General features: G+C 38.3%; 1 protein-coding gene across 1 annotated transcript; it reads right to left on the bottom strand.

Moving 5' to 3' along the window:
* Nucleotides 1-510: 510 nt before the first annotated feature.
* On the bottom strand, nucleotides 511-9,760 carry LOC121358711 (potassium channel subfamily K member 16-like). The gene is made up of 5 exons (XM_041477136.1): nucleotides 9,548-9,760; nucleotides 5,206-5,320; nucleotides 4,502-4,668; nucleotides 1,984-2,149; nucleotides 511-734 (listed from the first exon to the last, which is right to left on the bottom strand). The coding sequence occupies exons 1-5, from the start codon at nucleotides 9,758-9,760 to the stop codon at nucleotides 511-513; spliced, it is 885 nt and encodes a 294-aa protein (XP_041333070.1).
* Nucleotides 9,761-14,533: the final 4,773 nt, after the last annotated feature.

Here is a 14,533-nt window from a genome sequence, read left to right as displayed (position 1 = left end):
TCTTAATTGAGTGGATATCAATAAGCAAATGTTCATAACTGATTATATTCCTCTGTGGTTTTGTTTGTTTTCTGATGGGAAATGAAGAAAGATTTCTGTGCCTGACTTTTTCCACTTGAAAAAGCTAGGCGCAGAAATCTTTGGTGAAATAACTTCTTATGGAAGCTGGGAGGAAGTCACTCTGGATTTTTTTTGAAAATGAGTGACCATAAGAACTGAATTCCACTAGAGAAAGAGAAAGGATAATTGATTACTTCAGAGGAAGTTGCCTTAGAATGAGAAGTGTAAAATGAATCCTGGGGCAGTTGTGTAACCACGTATGCTTCTTCCTTGAGGTTTTAACTGGCTGATGCCTGCCTACACAGGGTGTGGAAATTTCCACGTATCTGAAACATTTCCTCTTTAGGAAACAATCCACAACCTGTGGTTTAGTCCTTTATCCACAGAGGTTGCTTAGTGTGAGATACAGATGGAAGATGCAGTTTCAATACTGCTTTCTTTGTACCTTACTCAGCTAGGGATGTGGATTCTAGGCTGCTCAGGTTCATCTTCCAATTTGGTGGTGTCTCCTTCTGCCAAGCTTAAGTCAGACTTGTGCCACTTTAGCTGAAGGTATCTTTCCATCAAGTCAGCTCCCACGTTGAAGACCAGAGCCAGCCAGGCCAAGCCAAAAACAATCCATATCGCAGTTAGGCTCCTGTACACAGGGATATAGTGCTTGTTGGGGTTTGTACCTGAAAAATCCAGGAAAATTTGTATCTTTATCTTGGCAGCTTTGTTCTGCTAAACATACATACTCATACACCCTCTCCACTCTTTGCAAAAGTGTATATGTCAATGAGCTTGTGTGACCCATCAGCAGATAATTTTTTTTTCATGCCAACCTTCAGGTTAAGCTTAGCACAATTAGCATGAAATCCCTGAAGCTGAGACTATATAATAAAAATAGCCATATCTAATATTAATTAGGGATGCTCAAAGTCAATGGTTTCTAGCCAACAACAAAGGAAAGAAATCTTGGAAATTAAATGTTGAATCCATGTTAACCGTATGTTACCCGAGAGGCACACAGAGGATCTCAGATGATTTAGATGGCTACAATTTAGTGAATCAGTGATTGCTTTTAGGAGGGTGATATTACCTCAGTACCCAGGATTCACAATAACTTGGATAATATGGTAAAAATAGCCATTTTAATTAAGTGGCTATGAGAATCTTAATCCCTGGTTTGATATTTCTACAGCATGAGCAATCAGTGCAACTGATACAGTCATGAAAATCCACAGGGCGATATTCAGCATGGGATTCTTTTTTATCTCCTTTTGGGACATAGTTATGACCTCTAGGAGAGGACAGCTAGTACTTGTGAATAAGAAACCCTAGTGGTTTTAACAAATAAATACATTAGACATAATCTGTTAAGGATATGCATTTGTTCAAATAACTGTGTGGAAAAATAGCCCCTCGTGTCTCTACGTCATGATGTTCTCAATCTAGAGGTCTAAAGACTATGTAATGTTATTGAATTTGTTTTCTTTCAGAGGCATCCTGTGGTTGTCAGTAATCTTCTCCCCATTTTAAGTATTGATTATTTAATATTTGATATGATTTTTTGTTGGGAATGGTAGGCACTTGCTAAAACAAATCAGTGTTAGGAGAGTGTGGTTCAAAGGTTTAATACTGAAAGAGGAATTTTATTTTTAGTCTACCTTTCACTCTTGATAATATTTGTACCAGCCTAGACACAGCCACTGTTGAATGAGTGTTCAGTGGCACATGTGAAATGAGTTGGGTGACTCTTAGGTTGGCTGTCAAGAGAAAAATGCTCATATCCTGTAATACATTAGCTCATTGTTACCAGTCTGGCTGAGCTCACTCTTGGCCAGATCTATAGTGGAATGGACATCTATGCTCCTTGTATTTAGTTTTATACTAGAGTTATGAATTTCAACAAAGCTTAATCCAGTTCATGCTCTTTTTTACCTACTACATAGTCCCCAAATCCAATGGTGCTCAGGGTGATGAAGGTGAAGTAAAAGCCTTCTCCATAGCTCCAGCCTTCTACGTAACTGAACACTAATGGTGGGAACACCAGGAAAAGCAAGGTCCCAGTGGTCAGGAAAATGGCCACTGCCAGTGTTTGAACCACCTGAAAGAGAAGAGGAAGATGACATCTAAAGAGCATGGAGCAGTTGTCTTGTCAAAATTGCTGTGTCTGTTTTACTCTTGAATCACAAACTCACCCCACCTGGGAGTGATGGCAAAAAAAAAAAAAAAGGATAAACCAATGCTTCCATGTACTGCAGGTTGAGCTCACTGCTTACTTTGCACACAGATATTGTACATAAGCATGAAAAAAAAAATCTTAAAATTGGGAAAAAAGGAGGATTTTTTAAAAGCTTTTTGCAATGAGTTTTCAAGAATGCTCCAGTCATATTTTCAGATTTACTATGACAGCCATTGGAATGAAATACTCATTTTACAATTTCAATTCAGGTAGAGATGCTCTTGTAGTCAACTAGCTTCTTGTCTTTGAGGAAAATCACCACATACTGCATAAGTCAAGAAGCAAAGATGGTCAAGAACAAATTAGGGTTCTTTTCACTATGACTGCTTCCAAAGATTTATAAAGTGGCTTGCAAGAGCTCAGCCAAAAATATGATTGGATGAAACCTAACTGAAGTAATTGTGCCTGCTTTCATTTTTAACTTAGAAGTTAAAAATTAGTTCAGAGCAGAACTGGTTTGTGTTAGCACAGGGCAGATCTGTGTCTCTCAGGACAAACATCTGCCTTCAGGGAGATAAGTTACTATATATGTGACTGTGGTAGATAGGTACAAAGAAGGGTCAGTGGATGGGTCCGGAAGGGATTTTAGGAGTATGCAACTGATGATCAGGATCTCATGGGTTTCAAGGGAACACATTCTGGAGTACTTTTGACTAATGATGTGTGGGCTGATGCAAACTTATTGCAATTATTTAAAAATGCCCTCAAGGGCAATCAAACTGGAGAATGATTAAGGAGTCTATTGTGACTGGAGGAAGAGCCAAACCACTGTTTATAGAGTGAAAGGTCCAGATATCATGTTTTAATTTCTCTCTCTGAATTATCTCACATAAAAAATAATGCTCTGAGCTTGAGAAACATGGCTTGAGATGACTGGGTGACTTTGACAAGTCACTTCTGTATTATGTGTCATGTCTCTCTAACTGTGTAATAATACTTGCCTCATTTGCAGAGCAGTTTGAGAATTACTGATTGGCATGATTATAGTTGACATATAATTCAGTTGTTCTCATTTACTTCATTCCAGTACTGTAATAGAGTTTAATTACATAATAAACTCTGCATAAAAATGTATACTGAATGAACAATTTTACCTTTTAACCTGTCTTTTAAGAACTTTCTTGTATAAACCTGTAATGTTTATACGAGGGGGAACAATAAGTCATTAATAATAAAGAACTGATTGCAATTAATTTCCCAGAGCATGGCAAAATTCTGTTTATAAGGAGATAAACCAACTTCCTTGAATAAACTTTTCAGAGCAAGCAAGCAGATACAGCTCCAAAACTTTGTCTGATCATAGGAGTTCTGTCAGAAATGTGAACTCTGAGTGAAAAGGGAAAGAAGAAAGATCACGTCCCTGAGCTGCTATCACAAATCTCAGGAAAGATGCAGCTATACTAACATGAAAATCCTTCTGGTGTATAGCTGCATGTGTTTATGGAACAGGCAGAGGTTATGCAGCTAAAGAATTTCTTGCTCATATAATCCAAGTCTGCATTTGACAGTACCTTTATAGCTTTCTCATTGTAGGTAAAGAATGTAGTGATCCAAGAGACTTTACAAATGTAAAAAAAAATCACTTGTGTCAGAACTCTGAAATGTTTCAACATATCTCACATATCTAATCTCCCTTTTTCCTAACTAAAGGGCTTAATTCACTGAACCTTTTCTCAGAAACATGCACTAACTTTGTAATAAATGACCTTCATGTATTCTCCGTTATTAGTGATTTTCTTATTAAAAAATGTCTGGACTAGTTCAACGACTCACCAACAAACTGTAAGTAAGGAGTAGTATTTGCATTTTAAGAAAAGGAAGGAAGTGCTTAGTTGCTGGCACAAACAGGAAGGTTAATTCCTGCCAGATGAGTAGGCCAATAAAAATAAGTTGCCTTTGCACAGTGTAGGGCTAAACTCTGGAGAGATGCTGGCATATGCTGGAGAATAAGAGCTTGATTTGGCAATGTGTGTACTTGCACGTATTCTGCCAAGGTCACCAGGTCTACAGTTTTGCTGAGTAAGGTTTTAAAAAGGCAAATCTAGGGCCCCTCAAGCAAAAGCCTATACCTTTAAAGCTATCATAGGTAGATTAAGTATATCAAGTTTCTGATAGAGAGGGCCGTGTAACTGCTGTGGTTCACACAAGCTATCTGAGAAAAGAACTTTAACTTGTGTTAAAATAGTGAAAACAAATGGTAAATGGACACTGTACCTGGGCACGTCCTGGCTTTTGCACCCATCTTTCCAGGGTAAGCAGATGAGCATTGAGAGCTTTCCCCAGCTGATTAAGGAAGGCCAGGTTGAGAGGCACTCCAAATAAGGCATAAAACACACAGAAGATCTGCCCTGCCACTGTGCTGGGGGACAGGTTACCATAACCTGGAAAAAAAGAAGAAAACAGCTACATGAAAAGGCTCTACAGGCAAGCTGCAGGCATCATGGAATGTTTGTAAGCTTGGAAGCTCAACTACATTAAGCTTCAGGAACCTGTGGATCTACGATTTTCTGCAATTAAATCTGTCTGTAAATTGCCGTTGCTTATGATGAAGCCTTTTGTGTTCACTAGTACTAGCTGAAAATGAAACATGAAAAGTATTACTCTTCCAGGTACTATTGTAACTTTCTTTAGGTCTCTAATTTTATGGTGAGTGCGACTCAGTGCTTCAAAGCAACCTAAAGAAGTGTTGTCCATTTACAAAATGATCTTGCATGTAACAAGTAGGCACTCAGCTTTTTTGGGAGTATAAAATACTGTATACAGAAAAATAACAGGCATAATTGGAAACCAATAGAAAACCATAACCCAAGAGACTTTACAACTTTAGTTGATTGTCTCGTTTGTCCACCAATTACACATTTCTGGGGGCTTTACAGGACAGTTGGAGGAAATACCAGTTTTTAAGGAGAGTACCTCACCTATAGTGGTGACAACAGTTCCTGCAAAAAAGAAGGAGTTGCTGAAGTCCCAGTTACTGGGATTTGTAGAGTTTCCTTCTGGGTTGACCCCTTTTTCCCATGCTTCCATGAGGACCTGAAGCGGAAAAGGTCAGAGGAGCAAAGATGAGGAAGAATGTTAGAAATAGAGATAAGTAAATACTGTTTTCCATCTTGAGCAAGCAGAGTGATAAACAATGTAGATAATAGAGTAGACTTGAACTAAAAAGAACTTCTGCTGACATGGCAAAACTTGGAAATAGAGCTGGTCAGGAACTTGAACTCTTGCTACAGGAGAACAGGTCATTAAAGTACAATAGGTTCCCCAGCTAGATGAAATCTAAGGTGAAGGAGGTGGACGTTTCCCTAAAGTGATCAAACTGGGAAAAAAAATAAAGTTGTGCCATAAAAAAATAAAGTAGTTGCTCTTCTCTCCTTCTCTAATCTAGTAATCTTGTTTAAGTTTTTAATTTAGGCATGTGTAAATGTATAGTTGTGTATGTGGGCAGGGGCATGAGGAACATGCTCATTTCTGTTTCCTCCATGTAAGTACTTGTAAGGATGAATTACTATTTTTGGCTATGAGTTCCATATAATTTTCAGTGAATATTAGGCTTCTCTTAGTCTGAAAGATTAACTAATAAAATATTCTCCTTTATTCCAGATAGCTCTTACCAGACCAAAACTACTGTGTGCCAAAAAATTACTGTTCTTGCATCAAATATCCTGTCAACTGTCTTAATAAAGACTGTGTTCCTTTGCTGTCCCCAATGATTTGTCTGTGGGAGACTGGTTTCCCTCTGCTCAGTGGCTGGGGTTTTAGGAATCCCCTTGTTTGTCACACACCTTACAAAGGCTAAGTCACAGCCTTTGTAATTTTGCAAAATGCCTGAAGGAATTACTTGTTCATCTCTTCAAAAGACTTTGTATGATGCAAGACATGAACAGGAGTCAATAGCAACCCCAGCTTTAGCTGGTTCCAGGAGTATGAGACCCAAGAAGATACTCTTTCTTGATTCAAATGTTAGCCACTCTCAGAAAGATTGCTTTTCTAGTGAACAGAGCTACTACAAGGTATCTGATTTTGGACAGGTTCTGCAATATTACCTGATTTGTACTGGTAGACTGAGTATCCTAAGAATAGTAGTTAATTTGATTCCTTCAGTAAAAAATCATATAGTATTGGTCAAATTTATCAGACGGCTGCTGGACATTATCATGTGTGACGTCATGACTGAAGTGTCAGCAGAGCTTATTTTCAATATGACAAAGAATTTTGCATTATCCATTAAAAGCCTTTTCTTAGAATGAGAAGAATTCAACATGTCAGATTTTCTAGAGTCACTTATTTCATTTGCTGCTTAGAAGAAACACATGGAAGCTACTGAGGTGTGAGTATTTTGAAATAATCACAGGTTTAATTTATTCCTGTAAGGAACACTTGGCAGTTCTATGCATTTCAATGCACAAGAGTTCACAGGAGTTACAGTCACATCATGAGAGCCAACACAGAAGAGTAAGGCAGCTTTAAATGTTGAACCTTTCAGACACAGTCTGACAAGGCCAGATTTCTTTGTGTAATTGATGCTGTTAAGTACAACCCCATGAAAGAACCCCATGAATGAAAAGACATGCTGGTGCCCAGCAAAGAGGTTCCTGTGGGACATTTATAATGGCTCCAGGCTCCTTTCACCTACAGCTCAGGTAAGGGTTATGGCAGCTGCTGAATGGTTGGTGAGCATTAGCTGGTGCCTTTGGGAGAGAAGTCGTCAGTACATCAGTACGTAAAAGAAAGTGCTGTAATTTACAGTAAGAATATGAAACCTACATTAAGCTGTAGTAGGGTGTGGAGAGCATAAGAACTGTCTGTTTTTTCTACTCCTGTCCCTCTGCCAATGCACATTGCAGCCAGCTGTGGTCATAGACCAGGATTTTGTCCTTTTGGTCTGTATTTATATCACGTCCTTTGAGATAGAAAAAGTAAGGACATGATCAAAACACAGACTCCTTACTCAATGCATCTGCTTTTCAGTTATGCTGTCAGACTGGCATAATTTCCTGACCAAAGTATGCCTACCACAGATGCATTAGATAAAAGAGTTTGGATTTGCACTTTCCTAAAGCTCCAGGCTGCTCATGTTAGGAGCTGTGGCTCAGAACCATCTCTCAGCTAGGTAGTTTTAGCTATGCAGAACCAATGCAGTTTATTGACATGGAATTATAAGAATTTGTTTCATGAACAATAGAGTAAAAAGTTAATGAATTATAAGTGGTAACTCATAATAAGTGATAATAAATACACACACACACAAAAAAAATCTGTGTTGAATCTCCATTACAGGATTTAGATTTAAAGAATGGGCATTAAGACAAGACATCTTATACTTGTTAGCTGAATAGACTGAGTCTGGGGGCTGTGTCTCACTGCAGTCTAACTACTGTGACTTTTCAGACTGGAACTTGTGACATGATGAACAAACCTCCTTAACCATATAGTTAAAACATGCAGAGACACAACTGCTTCCCTGCACTAGAGATTTAATATGGGAAGACTAGTGTTCTCTAATATTAATAAGAGTTAAACAGATTTGTTAACTGGTCTTTTAAGCAACATATGGGTCAGAAGGTATCTGCACTTATACCTTGAGGACTGCAAAGTCTCAGTATGCTGAAGCTTGGTGCTTTGTAGATGATTTGGTGCCCTCAGCCGGTTTTGTCTGGAACAGCTTACAAGTGAAATTGTTCTAATTCAGCAGAGACACAGCAGCAAAATGCGATTCTCTGAGTGGCACAGCAGTGGACCTAAGAAAAGTCCACTGGAGTCAGAGAGAGAAGAATCTAGATACATGTGACCTCTTCTAATGTTTTGAGGGTAGTGAATATTTAAATAAACCTTTCAATCCAATAAAGTATCACAGTCAGGTTTACAATGAGAATCAGGGTTTCACCTCCGCAATCACTATCGGAGAGATAAGGGAAGGACAGGTAATATCACCAAGTCATGAAGGTGAAAAAAATAGACATGTTTTTAGGCATGTAAATTCTTGAAATCTCTAGTAATTTTCTGGCACATGTCCAAGGTTTCACAATTAATATATCACAGTATTACTAATCAGAACATTGGCTTTGTAGATGTAGAGGTTCAGGCACCTTTTCTACCATTTCTGATCTGAACTTCACTGTTTGCTTAAATCCATATATGAAGTCTGGGCTTTTTGTTGATCAAAATTTTATACCTTCATGGAAGTCCTCTGACTTGGGCAGTACAAATTGTTTTGAGTTTTTATCAGTTTTAATAAAGTGGTAGAAAGAGTTCAAACTGTTTAGGCACCCAGCTTTGCAACTGGTTATTTGTTGAGCACAAAGAAACTCAAGGATTCAAGGTTTCAAAGTTCAAGGATTTCTGTCCAGTTCTTGCACTACTATTATGAGAATATAATACCAGGAAAGATCTAGTAATTTACCTCCAGCCAGTTTTGAGGAAAAGACTAAAATGTAATTGAAGTTGTCATTAACTGACAACCCATTTTGAACAAAAGCCCTTTATCTCTTCTTATAAGCAACAGATATCACAGTTTGTGATGGTTGACTTTGTCTTTTATTTAGGCCTGGAAGTGCAGGACCTCCTTCAAAGGTAGTAGACAATTTCACAGAATCACAAGCTTGGAAGAGACGTCCAAGACCATTGAGTCCAACCTAGCCCCGACACCTCAACTAGACCATGGCGCCGAGTGCCACATCCAGTCTTTTCTTAAACACATCCAGGGATGGTGACTCCACCACCTCCCTGGGCAAACAATTCCAATACTTTATCACCCTTGCTGTAAAAAACTTTTTCCTATGTTTCCCTCCTATGTTTCCCTTGGCACAGCTTAAGACTGTGTTCTCTGGTTCTGTCAGCTGTTGCCTGTAAATTGTTGTTTTTAGTATGAAGAGGCAGAATTTGCACAGTTTGGACTGGAGAACCTTGGAAGGGCAATCTACTACTTTAGGTTTGATTCTTATTTTTTGTTCCCATGTATAATTCCCAGTAATATTTAATGAGGGAGATGAGAGCCATGAAGTTGAAATTATTGCAATGTAGCACAAGTGCATCACTAGATGCACTTATGTTTTGGTAGTTCATGACTGTGGAAAGAAACAAGTTCCGTAGATCAAGACAAAGAAGTATATGAATAGGCTTGAGTTATTTATAAAGTTAGATATCTAATATCATGGACAGCTGATTGGTTTATATCACACTAGGCTACTTGGCCCCGATAGTATAATTTCTTCTAATGAAAATAATGCTTGAGCCAAAATAATGGGAACCCTTTCCTCTTACCTGTACAAACTGCTCCAGGGCTTGTCTGTCCAAGCATGTGTAATTCTGCAGGAACTTGAGCTTTTCCAGCTGGAACTGGTCCCGAAAATGTGTTTCTGCCTGCTTCTCCAGCAGCTGGAAGACCATAGCACCCAGGAGGAGGTAAAAGAGGTACCCCAGTACCAGCAGTGGAGTCCAGCTGATCTGCTGGCTGTGCATGGTGAGGAGGGGCATGCTGCTGATCTGCCCTTGCCAGTCCCTGCTCAGCACTTCATAGGTTATTATTCCAAGATGTCACCTACCCAAAACACCAGGAGTCACACACCCATGTTCCCAGCTGCTGCCCTGGAGAGTTTTTCAATAAAACATCAGGGTATCGGGGTTTACAAAATGAGACTAACAGAGAAATTTTATCCCTCCACATCTGTTCTCTATCCAAAATAAAGGGTGAACATTTATAGCTTAATAAGACTGTGAATCATAGTGTCTTTCTTCTATTAGCTTTTATCCAGAGATCTCAATCAAATGAATAAAGCCCTCTGACGCTGGTATTAGTTTCCAGTCTAGGAAGCTGAATCAAAACAGTGATTATATGACTTACCCCAGGTCATATGAATATAGAGCCACAGATAGACTCTTAAAGTCTTGATAAGTAAAGCCTTATTCTAAACACTAGACTTCTCTACAACAAAATGTTCTAAACTCTCTAATTACAGCAGACTCCCCAGAAATAAAAGTATGGAGCTGAATAAATGGAAAAGTCAATAGCTGCTGTCTGTACCATACCAACATTGCTGGCATCAGTAAAACCGGCATTGTGAAGCTTATAAACCTCCCTCAACTGGGTAGCACAAAAGAACCTCTTTCTTTTCTAGTCCTAATAAGATCAATCCCCTCACTGCCTGGTCTACTGCTCCTGAACCCGATGAGATGACTCCACCGTTTAGTTCACAGAGTTAGAGAATAAACCATTCATGCCTCCTGCCTTCAGTCTCTGTATTTCCTTTTTAATCCAAATACTTAAGGGGGAAGGAGGGCTTATGGTTAATAATTAGCTAAAAAAGTATCAGAGTTTCACTCAAGGGAGCCTTAATAATTATCATGCACTGTAAATGAGCTGGGCTTGCATTTTTTTCTGTAGGAAGAGCTTTATGGCAAGTGTCATCTGTCACACTGCTTCTGAAAGAAAACACACACACGCACACACACACACACACACACACACACACGAAGATGGCCAGGGGGCTAGGGCTGCAATTTTGTTATTATACTCCCTTACAATTAAAATGTTCTGGATATACATATCCCTACTTTGCTAAGCATTCATATGGTTTTACTCCTATCTTCAAATAAGAGGTAGCGCTCACAGAAAAAGACTGAAAAAATTATTTCATTCATATCTGTATCTGTGAGAATCCCCAGACTTGCCATTTGTACTGTGCTCATAACCTGGGGCCATCATCCAGAGGAGGATGCCTGACAAGCAGCAGAAGGCCACTTTCCACTCTGAAAAGTGAAAACTATTGTGGATAACACCCAGGAGACCATCCTGGACTTTGTCTGGGACTGCTCTGTCAGTGTGAGTAGGGGAACAGAAAGATTTCAATAATGTGTAAGGACTCAAAACCTTGGTGGTCTGGTATTTCTTTTCAGCTGAAAAAGCAAAATATTTGGGATATGGAAGTTATAGTAGCAGTGATATTACTGAGCACTGCAACAACGTTATGAAGCAAACTGATCTGAATCAACTGAGACATCCAGCTTATTATCACTGGTGGAAGGTCTTCTCTTGTTCGGTGTTAAGGATGACATTTACTTACACAGTATCTAACAAGAACATCACTCTTGGGTCTGACTTGCATAACTAAAAGGTGCAGCTTTTTATTCCATTCCCAGTGCAATGATATGGGTAGACAAGCCTGGGGTATTGCACTAGCAGGGCTGTCTCTGGAGGGAGATCCACGTGTTTGTTATGTTGTTGTTGATAGGACCCATGACTACCAGGCCAAGAGAATGCCAGCCTACTGTTTTTCTGGAATGGATGCAAACCATGGAATTGTGCACAGCTGTGCTGGGATGAATTTTCTCAGTTGAAGTACATTTCACAATTAAGGGCATGAAACTATAAGATATAAATGAACAAATACAGCATATAATCAGACTTTTTGTCCCTTTCTGTTCCTTCAGTTCAAATCAACAAAGCATGCCAACTGACAAAGTTGGCAGTGTATTATGCCTTAAGAAAAAATGTCCACTCAGACTTACTTTTGGGATCTTAATTTTTTGCAAATTGAGTCACTAACATCACCAAAGTATGCTTATTTCTATAATACAGTATTTCCTACTGGTTCTTCCCCCTCTAGTGTCAGGCTGCAATATAGGAACCAAATAAATCCAGAATCTGTGCAGCAGCCCAGAAATGACGCCTTGCCACCAGAAAAAAAAAAGCCCAATATATACATTTTGAAGTAAATTGAAGATTTATAGTTTTTGTGAGTTCTGAATGTGGAAGAGGGAGTTCAGCATGGCTTACCACATGAGAAATTAAATTTGCCTTCCCGATAAAAAGATATCATATACAATGTGCTGAAATAACAATACTAACAAATTGCTTTTTATGACAGGATGACAAAGCACACTCTCTAGTCTTAACTTCTCTTGTTGCTTTTCTAATGCTCTTCTGATTAAAAAATAAACAAAACCTGGGTTCACAAACTTTAGGAATAAAAAATGCTGAATGCAGGAACTTGTTAATAGTAGCTGAACATGGAAGTAGACTGTTCTTCCAATGTCCTGCTTTTCCAGTGCTCCCTGTCAATACAGAATGTAAGAATGCATCTGGTCTCAAAACTAGGGAATGACTTCTCACAAAACATATTTTGAATCCAGGACTGGGCATGATCTCCTTGATTATTCCTTCACTTGTCTTTCTTCCTCAGTCTGACTGACCCAATAGGATCCAGCTTTTCCCATAGAAAATCTGAGCCATTCTGGAAAGGACAGATGACAACCAAAATGACATCCTGGTTTACAATATACATAATAATGATTTTTCATGCATTACTTGGAGCAAATAAAAGGATTCAGTGTTCTTAAATGCTTTACCTATTGTTCTTACAGCCCCTAACAAATCTTGAACATGGATAGATGTGAAATAAAAGACTGGCCAAAAGAAAGAAAATGACATGGTTTGCTCATTTTCCTCACTGGTTTTCAAAAGCCAGAAAAAATACCACTGTGATCAGAATTATAATTTACATCAACACAAATAAGCTATTTTTAAATTAAATAATAAAATAAGTTGAAAGATGTCTTGACTGCTCCTGTTATTATCAAGCTTCTGATGGAGAATGATTTTTGGACTAGTTTTTCTGGTAGAAGTGTCTCTATACAGAACTAGTTGTCAAAGTGGATGCAAAGATCTGGGAATTCATTCTTTCGTGTGCTAAGCATTTGAGCCAGAACAGTTTCTACAAGTAAATACTGAATTATTTTAATTAGTTTTGCTCCTTGAATGACTTTTAAACTCTGCACTGCAGAGAAGAATTAAGGAAATTATTTTAGAACCATATTAAATATAAATAAGAGAACCATTGAATTTCTTCAGGCATGACAGTTTACTTTGCTTGTCCTATAGATGGGGTTTCAGAGCGAATATTGCAGGAAGTGAAAATATTAAGAAAAAAATTAGAAAAAAATTGTTTAACATTGATTAAAGCAATAATAAAAGTGATTCATATGAAATAACATAAAACCAGTGGTTTGATTGTTGTGGTTATTAAAAATTCACTTTCAAAAGACAAACACATTCTATATAGAGCTACCAAATATGCTATATGCAACAAGGCATTTCCAGATGTTCATCTTCTTGGCATCCATATTCACCAGCTGCATGTTTGCAGCAACGTTTTTAAGATCTTAACATTTTATTATGTTGAAATGCTCATAGTTTATACTAATGACATAAAATACTTGCATCCCATGATTGATTAAACCAGGTAAGAATATATTACATTACATACTTACACTGTTACACATGTGAACCTCATTACTCCTCTTCAAAGATTCTTTAAAAAAAATCAGGAGTGACAGAGGGAGATTGAGTTAGGGCATGTCCATCTTCCAAGAAAGAGAAACTCAACATAAGGTTATGCATTTTCTTCTTGGAGCTCTCTGGAAAGCTGCAGTGGCCAGGAAGTAGTGAAATGCCCAAGCCAAAACCTGGTTAGCTCACGGGTTTCACTAATGCAGGTCCAGACTGTGTACAGAACCCTGGCAGATTCAACATAAATGAGAACAGACTCTTGGCCTTTATTATAATCTGGGTGATATCCTGACCCTCCCAGAAGCTACAGTGGTGTAACACAACAGAGGACATGCATCTCCTTCTGAAATTAACTATGTAGAAGATTAGAAATATGTTGAAATAAAAGATGAGATGATCCACAATTTCTGGCATCAATTAATCCCAGAAATATCTGTATGCAATCTAGCACTCTAGAGCTACTTCCTCAAGAAATTCCCACCAAAGAAAAGGAAAAAAAAAAGATATTTGGATTTATTCTGGTTGCAGATAATGAATAAATTTTATTTACCATATGAACATTGAACCAAACCCAACTAGATATCATGTGAATTGACTGAAGTGAGATGTGCATGAGGAATGTCATGCTTAACAGTGCTGTTTTACAGGTGCCTTAGTGAAGATTGAAGACCAGGATAAATGTGGGCCTCTGATTGTTTCTTCAATGTAGTAAATGCTTATTTCAAATTAATCTTGAAGTTATATGAAGAGAGATTATTAAAAGAAGGAGTTTTGCTTGTCTGTGGCCAACAAAAATTTCTTGAAGCAATAAATGCTTTCTGAAAGTCACATAGACTTAGAGAAGAGATCCAGAAGCCCTCCAGCACCTGAGAGAAGGCCACCAAAAGCTGGAGCCAGGCTTTTGACAGTGTGGCTTGTGAGAGGAAGAGAGATAATGACAAAAAGAAAAGGTTAGGATGGAC

The sequence above is a fragment of the Pyrgilauda ruficollis genome, unplaced genomic scaffold, assembly GCF_017590135.1.
Source record: "Pyrgilauda ruficollis isolate IOZ18807 unplaced genomic scaffold, ASM1759013v1 scaffold4, whole genome shotgun sequence".
Taxonomy (NCBI): Eukaryota; Metazoa; Chordata; class Aves; order Passeriformes; family Passeridae; genus Pyrgilauda; species Pyrgilauda ruficollis.
The sequence above is the reverse complement of the archived record's forward strand: the minus strand, read 5'-3'. Positions and strand labels throughout refer to the sequence as shown.

What these genes read in the sequence shown, in the direction of transcription:
- LOC121358711 (XM_041477136.1), bottom strand. Translation starts at nt 9,760, where the DNA reads ATGCCCCTCCTCACCATGCACAGCCAGCAGATCAGCTGGACTCCACTG. An exon ending in AAAAGCCAGGACGTGCCCAG is followed by an intron (nt 2,150 to 4,501) that starts GTACAGTGTCCA and finishes CTTCTCTTTCAG; the next exon opens with GTGGTTCAAACACTGGCAGT. An exon ending in ATTTGGGGACTATGTAGTAG is followed by an intron (nt 735 to 1,983) that starts GTAAAAAAGAGC and finishes TGGATTTTTCAG; the next exon opens with GTACAAACCCCAACAAGCAC.